Here is a 9,429-nt window from a genome sequence, read left to right as displayed (position 1 = left end):
AATGCAATCAGTTTAATTCAATAAATGTAGTCAAAATTTGGAAAGTTGAGTCATGTTTCTGGATCAATTTCTGTCTGTTTTGTAAATATGTAATAACTGCCACTGGTTATAAAAAATGATGACGATTAATAATTTTCCAAAACCTGTTTTTACTAATCATTAGAATACTTTTTATGAGATATTTAAATCAAAAATATTTACATTACTGAAGGAAGGAGAGACTTAGAAATTATATTTGTAAAAGCAAAATAGACTCCGGGTCGCTAGGGGGCGATGAAGCGCCATTTGCTATTTGCCAACTGCCGTAAAGCTGCGCAGTGAAGAAGACTACTGTGTGATGACGGCTGTGTAATGTTTACCGGCTACCGGTGGTATGATATGTCTTTTCTTACTACAAAATATACTGAGAATAAATAAATAAATGCATATAAGTTAAATATTCATTGTCAACAGGCTGTCGTTTGTGTCTCTTAGTGTTTAACATCGTACAGACAGCATCATACAAGTTTAACGGTCGGTAAAGAAACACCGGTACCGTTAACGTTAGCTGTAGCAGAGCAGCCGTTGGCTCCACAGCCGAGTCAGCACATACAGAGACGACTACTTTGTAATCCATTACAATAAATTACTACTGTAGTCCAGGTACAAGGTACTATTTTTGAGTATCACAAGTTTATGTGTCTGTATACTTCTACTCCGCTAACATTACATGTCAGAGATAAGTTTAATATTGAAAGTTAGCGTTACTTTTGGGCCACTAACGTTACATTCATTTCACTGCTATATTTACTGGTTGATTACTTCACAGCTGAGGAAAATTTTGCATGCAATATCACTATGTTAAATATGATATATTGTCATAAATTAAACTGCCTACAAGTACATAAAGTAGCTATAATTAGCTCCTCCTCCAGCAGCTACTACATTAAAAAACTGCACACAAATTGCATTAATATTGATCCAATAATATAACACTGACAGGGCAGGAGTGCTTTCACCTCTGATAGCTGAAATACATTTTGTTGATAGTACTTTTGTGTTTTTGAATGCAAGATTTATACCTGTGTCTGTGGTATTGCTGGTAATACTTACGCAATTAATTTTCCACCATTACTCTTATGCAATAATCTGTCATTGCTGTTTAGTGTTAACAATCCTGACAATCTCCTTATGTAGTTGGCTTCAAAGTTATTTTTAAACATTTGTCCACAAACATTACATGCAGTATGGTCTGTATCCGCTTGTTCCTGCAATTAATTGAAACTAAAATGTGGTTTGAGATTGTTAACATGATATAGAGTGTATCAATATGTTTGCCTGTAACTCAGATGGACATTTATCTCTAAAAGTATACTTTCTACTGGCTTAAAAGCTCAGCCGCATAACATGATTGTAATGGTAGGTTCTGCAGTGTTCAAGAGGTTTAAGAGAGGATAAGATTAGATATTTCAAGTCTAACTTAATGGAAAATGTATATGCACCTATGCACATTGAAAGAGTTATTAGCTGCTGTAATTGAGAGCTGAGATGATCCTTAATTGGTTAATCGTTTGACAAAAAATGATTCTGCAACCCTTTTGATAACTAATTAATCTTATAAGCCATTTATCAAGCAAAAATGCCAAATATCATCTGGTTTCAGCTTTTCAGTTGTGATGATTTGCTGCTTTTCTTTGTCATTCATGACAGCAAGCTCAATATCTTTAAGATTCGGACTGTTAAACGCTTAACAAAACAAGAAACTCTAAGATGTCACCTTGGGGAATCTTTAATTATTTTAACTACTTTTTTTAGAAACTATTAATCGATTAATTGTGAAAATAATCGCTGGATGAATCAATAACAAAAATAATCATTAGTTTCAGACATACTGTGATTATTCCTCCTGTCCATACTGGCATAAAGGGATACTTTCCCAGCGCACAAAACAAACAGAACCCTGCACCCACCTTCAGTATGCTGTCTCCCACCCACGCTACACAATGTCTCAGGATTCTGGATAACAAATGCTTTCAAGTACAACAAAGCAATCTTTTATTTATTTTGTCTTTTTACTTTGAAAAAAGATCCAAAGAACATACTCTGTAATTTCTTCCTCTCCAGTAATCCCTGTTTACCCCCATGTCTTGTAGAGCCCATTGCCCATCCAGCAGCACCATCCTGCTTTGCCATCACTGCTGCCTGGCTGCAAGTCGTCTCATCAGCGTGACTCTGCAAACTTGAGCTCAAGACATTTCCTCAACATTTCACTGCAACAAACACACAACCCACAGCATATTACATGATGAGATTTACAAAGACACAATATCTGCAATTTAAAACTCTACAAAGAGTGGATGATAACAGATCCCTTTTTCTTGATCTCGATTATTAAGTATTCATAATCCCAAAAAATCCTGCAGAAACTTACTAAACCTGCTGTCACTCTTAAATTTTAATTTAAAATTAATTTTAAATTAATTAAATTTAAATTTAATTTAGTGACTAACACTAGAAAAAAAGTGGAACTTAGTTAATATTTTCTGACATTTCTCTGAAATAAATTGACAATTTTACTTGAGTGGTTTTAAATCTTATACATTTATTGTTAACCTCTTTACAGAGGGATTTGTGTTACTGGAGAAAAACAAAATTCTGCATTTAAAAAATAAAACTATAAATTAAAAAAAGAAAATCACTCCCTAAAAATGTATTTGCCATCCTTGGATTTTGGCACATTTGTTTTCAGCAACATTAAATCAGTGGAAATTATGTTTTCAAGCTCAAGAAGAAAGTCCTTATATCAGATATCAGTAAATAGTAAAACAAATAAGCCAAATAACTGACTGCATAATTGACTCTCCTCAGTTTAATGTTATAGCCCCCTTTAGCAGCAGTTGCCAAACTGCTCAGCTCTGTCAAGTTACATCAGGGAGTGAATAGACTTTTTAAGTCCTGACACAAATTTTTAAACAGATTGTGTCCTGGGCTCTAATTTTTCTTGTTAGAAAATTACAGACTAAAGCAGGTCTCGGATCTGCATTTTGCTGCATTTCGCTGCATTTCTGTGACCCTCTATACCTTCCCAAGTCCTGAGAGCCTGCTGCAGAAAAGCATCCTCACAGCATGGTGCTGCTGCCACCAGGCACTTCATGTCATGGTGGGGCTGGTGTGCTTCTGTTAATGTGCAGAGTTTACCTCACAACAAATACTGCATTCAGTATGATGAGCTTGAAGCCTCTTTAAAGTTGCAGTGGGCAGTGCCCTTGCTGCAGAGACTCAAAATGTCTTGCTCAAGGCAGATTTACAGCAGAGGTATTTGATGTCCCTATTTCTTTTCATCAGCAACATCAGCAAATGCACAGGCAAAAACAGCAAAAAAAGAAGAACATTTACAGTAACAAAAACATGAATACATCACACATAAGTTGTCACATAAGTTACAGTGTATTAACATATGACAGTCTGTTAGATCATTAGCTCATATCCCCATTTTAAAGGATATTTAAGGCCTGGGGAATTTTGTTTTATCATTGCCCTGACTTAAACTTTTCAGCAGCTTTGTTATGTAATGGTTTCAAATATTCCTTGGACTTTGTAATGTAGTTTTTTGCAAGGAAATGTACTAACCAGTTGTTGGACATAAAGTAAAATCATAATTATGTGGCCTCTTAAAACATTTGGCTACACTGTTAGGGTATGTGAATTTTCTTTGTATTTTATTTTTTTTCTATTAAAGTATTGTGTTGATCAGTGTGGAATAAATATATTTTTCACATATTTTTAAATTAAATGTGTGTTTTAGTGTCATACAACAATAAATGACAATATTACTGCACATTTTGTATTTTATTTTCTTTGCCTCTTAAATACAAGCAGAATTTTATTGCCATGAATTTTAGGCATGTGTTGGACTGACAAAAATCATAGAGAACTGGTTGAATGTGCCAATCATGCTTTCTTAATGATCAAATTACGTCACACCTGCGCTTGGTGATGTTGATCATGTATGATTATTCTGTGTGTTGCCTGGAATCGTTAACTATAAACTGAAACGTTGCTGCATTTCTTTTAATAAATAAATAATGGTTACTCTAATGCTTTTAATTTCGTATATTTTATTTTTTAAATTCCATTAACATACACTTGTCTGTTTTCCACCAGCAGCTCCAGCTTCACGGCAGCTTAGCAACGCGGTTGCCGCGCAACACGGAAGTTTCTGGTCGTAGTGATTTTCAGTTCGGACATTCATATTTTAATCAACACATTGGGAACAGGTGTGCGTCTCTAGCTTGTGTGGTTTAACCCGGTTTTAAAGCGAGCTCCGCCACACTGAGGCGATAACCTGGAGTATTATTAGCTGCTACAAACAACTTGTTGGTTTCAGGATGTTCGTCTGGGTTTGTATTTATGTTTTTGCGTCGGCCGGTCGGTGTGTAACCGGCGGACATGTGATGACCGGTCAGCCATATGAAGTCCCGGTAAACAGCAGCCAGGTTTTAACTGCAGCACGGTTTGCTGTGGGTGAATTCAACAGAGCCAACGCTGAGGACCACTTTGCTTACAAAATTGTGAATATAACCTCGGCCAAAATTCAGGTAAAACTCAATTCTGGAGTCAGTTTAAATTTAATACCGCAATGACTGTAATGAGTGCTGCTGTTTCCTGTACAGATGGTGGCTGGAATAAACTACATCCTGGAAATGCAGCTGGGACGTACAATGTGCAACAGAAGTGACACAATTGACAGTGAACCATGTGTTTTCAACTCTGAACCCAAGGCAAGTTTAATATTTTAGGTGGTGCACAACCCTCTCAGAAAAACTGTGCTTCTACATTTTCTTCCCCAGTGTGTAAATTGATTAAAGTGTGCTTTAATTTGCTATTTATTTCAGGAACTTCTGTGCCACTTCATTGTTACAGAAATCCCTTGGAGAGACTTACGCACACTTACCCAAAAGAAGTGTTACCCACCTAAAAATTGACTGATATTCTGATTTGCTGCTGCCAAGTAAACAGTAAACAGTTATCACCGAACAGTGTTGTGTGTTTCAGAAATAGGGCTTATTAATATACTGTCCACACCCTGTATTTATGTTCATAACCCAATGGTTTCGTTGGCTCCCAGATAATGCCACTTGTTCCAACACTGAGTTGAATAAGTTCAGTGACCTGCACTCACTCTGCATTGTATAGGGCGAAAAATGGCATAATTATTCCAGTGAGTGACCGGGGCAGCTTTACTGTGCCTCATCTCTCAGTGTGTGTCCTGGCAGCTGTAAGGCTCTGGTTGCGTGTCAAGCTTGGTCAGACACATGGCTGCTAAACGGAGACGAGGCTACACCTCTCCGCGCTACAACTACGGTCTCCAGAAGGGCTCTGCATGGAGGATTACAGGCATTTTCAGATTACTGCTCAGCAAGACTGAACTGTCTGCTGCTCTGACCCCCTTTTTTTTTTTTTTTTTTTTTTTTTTTTTTTTTTACAGGGTGAAATAGACAGCTCACTGATAATGTGCAGATAAACACACACGGCAGAGGAGGGAAATTGTGTCAAATACTGTACGAGGATGTGTGAGAGGGTGTAGTTTTTGTTTGGGGCAGCAGTGGCGTATACAGATATTTGATCTTGTACCATTTCAGGGGGTTTCCTCTCTCAACCACATTTTTTCTGTATCATTCTTACAAAAGAAGGAAATATTAAAAACAGGATTAGTGACTGATATAATGTGCCTTAGTTGCTGAAATCGCAGACATTGCTAAGTTGTGTGGGGGCAAAAGGGGCAACGTCTGTTTGGCTTTGATTACAGTAAACAGCCGCATGGATAAGTGGTTCACTCACACACACCCTCTCTCACCCAGCCCATAATGTCTCTAATCATGGATGTCTTAATCAAACTGAGCAAAACATAAAGAATTGGCTGGCACAGTGGATTAGTTAGCAGGGGTTAGGAATGTGGGGGAAGGGGGACACTCCTTAACGTAGGATGACTAACATCGGAGCTCTGGTGCCAGGAGTATGCCCTGTCCATCTGCCATTCCACTCACCCACCCACCCACTGACACACTAACAGGTGCGTGCACGCAGATACACGTGTGTTTTCCGTGCACGTGCTCACATACTCCACCCTGCACTCTGGCCCTACCCCTGTCCTCACTTAGCCTGGGCAGCAGATGGTGAGGGGCAAGGCTTGTAGCCCCCCTCCCAACTCCAAGCCACCAGCCCATCACCCCCTATTTTTTTCCCCCACGAACACCACCCCACCCCTCTTTGTGTTGTTGAAGAGCCTGAGTGTTGAAAGGCGAGCCCCAGCTTGTCTCCCCCCCCCACAAATCCTTGGCTGGCTGCCATTGGCGGGACTCAGTCAGGTGTCCTAATGCTTCAGTTAGGGAGGAAACGCTGGTTAATCTGCCCATCGCGTGCCACCGCCATGGCCGGGCCTCTTTGTGTCTGGCACCCCTCTGATCAGTCCCTCCACCCCTTCATCTGTCTTTCCCCCTTCTCTTCCAACCCAGTTTCTCCACCCCAAGACAGTATCATCCTTTCTTAAAGATCATCCCCTCTTCCTCTCGGGACATGTTTTAACTACGTTCTTTAGTAGATGAACCCAGTAGTTTTGAGAGTTGTTTTACATCGCTGTTGATGGATCGGACTGTTTTATGATCCTTTCAGTCATTAAACTCGTCTCCATTTTGTGCCGACTCATCACAGGCACCCAGTATACCTGTAAATGCACCTGAATATTACACCATTTTTCTTTCCCTTTCCTTCTCACCTTCAGTACTTAGTCAGGCCTTTCAGTGTATACCATGTGTTGAAGTGTGTAACTCTCATCATGATCACTCCCCGCTTTGTCAGTCCAAAGTTATAGTGCATCATGTGAAATAATATATTTTATCAAGGTTGCTTCTCACATACTTGAAGTTAATACTAAATTGCTTCTGATTAAATGGAGGTGTTGGCACATCAATATGCCGTAAGAATGGACTGAAATCTCCAGTTTTAAATCCTTCATCTCTTGTGTAGCTTTATCACTGTTTCTTATGTCAGTGTTGTGTGTTTTGCTCTCGATCTTTTATGCATCATCACATCGACTTTCACCTATCTCATTATACAGAAGCAGCATCACCCCGTACTCCCGGAAGGTGCACGGCTTTGATTAGGATGAATGATACTTGGATGCTACTTGGAGGAGGCTGATAGGGAGGCTGCAGTTGCATAACCAGTGAGGGGTCATTACCATTTGACCCCTGCTGACCTCCTTTTTGATTGACCCTGGGTTTGGTCACCGCTTCAGAGCACAGGCAGGAGTATAAGGTCAGAGTTCAAAGTATCCTCAGCTGTGCTGTCATGGAAACAGCAGTGTTTGCTCTCCTGATGGTCAGTTTTAATCTACGGACAGTGGTTCATTCAAAACCATAGTTTCATTTGCTGTTATAGTGTCTCACCTTTGACACGTTTAGTGTCCTTTAAAGCTCCGAAACTACACCTGTTTCTTTTTTTTTATGTAGCTACAGTTAAACATAAGATATTTATCTTTGTGGGCTGATATTAGATTTGGAAATACTGAATGCAGTGTGTAATGGTTCCTGTTATTGTACTGATGCTTTCTTGGTTGTTGGGAGGATAACGTGGCTGCAGCTTTGCCCAGTTGAGGTAGCGTTGTGAGCTGCTCGTAACGTTTACTTGGATTAGTTCCTTGTGCTTTACCTGCTATTTTGTATTTTACATGCTGTCTTGGTGTTTTCATCATGTGTGCCATGTGCATCAAAGCATAGATCTTTTCGTCTCCAGTGTTGTGACCAAAGCTTCGATCCGCCATTGTGGTCAATCGAAACACACCCGTGGTTTGTTTTTCCACTTCCTGTTTGTGACCGTTGTGAAGGGTTTCCTTGCAATCAGTGCTGCGGCAGGGGAGAAAATCAATACTTTCAATGTAACGTGTGGCCAGTGGAATAAGGGAATGATTTATGTAGGGATGGCTACTCCCCGAATCAGATGGGATTTGTGTTTGGTGGCTGGATGAGTGGAGGGGAGGAGGGGTGGTGGCACAGAGCACCCAGAGCAAGAAGAACTATAAAAGGTTAAAAAAGTGTGCTTCACTGCTGTTGATCGTGGCACCACTCCTCTCCTTTTTCCCGCTGCCCCTCTCCTCTTTTCATCTCTCAAACACACCATGCTCTCTGACTGTCCCGCTTAATCTTAGTGCTGTAGTATTATGAGACTAAAGACCGACGGGACGCACTCACACACAGCACACATACACACACCATGAGTTTAGCAGGTTGTGGACCACCAGCCAGAAACAGCATATGCCCCTCTCCTCTCCAGATTAATGGGAGCATGTTAATATAACCGTACAGTCAGAGAGGAAGGGATAGGGGCAAGGGGTAGGGAGGGGTGGGAGATGCAAGGTAGAGGGAGAGAGTAAGAGCCTTGCAGACAGACTGAGATTCAGAGGGAAGCGCGAGGCAAGAGGAATGAGAGCAAGTCTGCAAGGAAAGGAGGTTGAGAGCAAGTCTTGGAAAGAGACAGAAAGATGGAAGTGTGGAGGCGGGAAAGAGCGAGAGAAGCGAGGACATAACAACCATAGAAAAATGTGTGTATGTGTGTGTGTGTTTGCTTTATTGCAGTGGCCCCACCTACCCCTCCATCCTGTTAAGGAGGCACAGTCCTAAGGAGGAGGGGTAGGATCCCCTCCCTCAGCCACAGACACACACACATACTCTCTCTCTCTGGCTCATACACACACTCTGCTCCGTGAGGGAGCAGTCGCTGAAGAGCTCTGGATAGACCGTGCGAGGTTCTGCAGGTGTCCCACCCTTCTCTCATCACATGGATGCTTTAGAAGGTACTATTTCCATTTGTTTGTTTCTCATCTCTGCCATGTATCCCAGTTCCTCTTCAGTTTTCTTTGGTTTGCTGTTCCTTCTTTGCTCGAAGATTTCCTCTCTTCATTGTTCAGAGTAATGTGTGAGCCTCTGCTGCTTGTGTGTTTGTGTGAGATTGCATGTGCGTTTGTGTGAGACTGAATGGATGCGTGCATGGTTGTTTACAAGCTCTACTGTAGCCGCAGGTCTGACAACTTTAGTAGAGTGGATTCTATTAGCGACATGTGTTTCAGCTCGATCTTATTTTATTATCATGTAATACCTCTTTTAAAACTAACTGGGTCATGGCTTCAGCTGCTTGTTGGATAATTTAATCTCTCGTTTTATTATTTTTATTGGCGCGCAACTCTTTAGGGTGGAGGGAGACAAAGCGCATTATGAATGCTCTGTGTACACCCTCTATATGCGTATTCATGATGTTTGGGTCGAGGCTTTCAGTCAAGTCAAGTCTAGTAGAAATACACGGCAGTATTTTTACAATAACAGCAAAGTATTGCGGTTTTTCGGGTGTGATAGTGATGATGGCAAGTGTGAAAGAGTTTGGAGATGAACAGAGTGA

General features: G+C 40.7%; 2 protein-coding genes across 5 annotated transcripts in view; both read left to right on the top strand.

The window, feature by feature from the left end:
* The window catches only part of efemp1 (EGF containing fibulin extracellular matrix protein 1), a 182,518-nt gene that overhangs the window by 139,262 nt on the left and 33,827 nt on the right, over positions 1–9,429 (top strand). The window lies entirely within an intron of this gene.
* LOC125903393 (cystatin-like) lies at positions 4,215–4,964 on the top strand. The gene is made up of 3 exons (XM_049600299.1): positions 4,215–4,577; positions 4,653–4,760; positions 4,875–4,964. Exons 1-3 carry the CDS (start codon positions 4,368–4,370, stop codon positions 4,962–4,964), a joined length of 408 nt encoding a protein of 135 aa, XP_049456256.1. The 5' UTR covers positions 4,215–4,367.

Source organism: Epinephelus fuscoguttatus, linkage group LG16, assembly GCF_011397635.1.
Source record: "Epinephelus fuscoguttatus linkage group LG16, E.fuscoguttatus.final_Chr_v1".
Lineage (NCBI taxonomy): Eukaryota > Metazoa > Chordata > Actinopteri > Perciformes > Serranidae > Epinephelus > Epinephelus fuscoguttatus.
The sequence above is the reverse complement of the archived record's forward strand: the minus strand, read 5'-3'. Positions and strand labels throughout refer to the sequence as shown.

Bases quoted from the DNA above. Each gene is read 5' to 3' on its own strand.
- LOC125903393 (XM_049600299.1), top strand. From the start codon at position 4,368: ATGTTCGTCTGGGTTTGTATTTATGTTTTTGCGTCGGCCGGTCGGTGT. The intron at 4,578-4,652 runs GTAAAACTCAAT...TTTCCTGTACAG, and splicing joins TAACCTCGGCCAAAATTCAG to ATGGTGGCTGGAATAAACTA. The intron at 4,761-4,874 runs GCAAGTTTAATA...TATTTATTTCAG, and splicing joins TTTTCAACTCTGAACCCAAG to GAACTTCTGTGCCACTTCAT.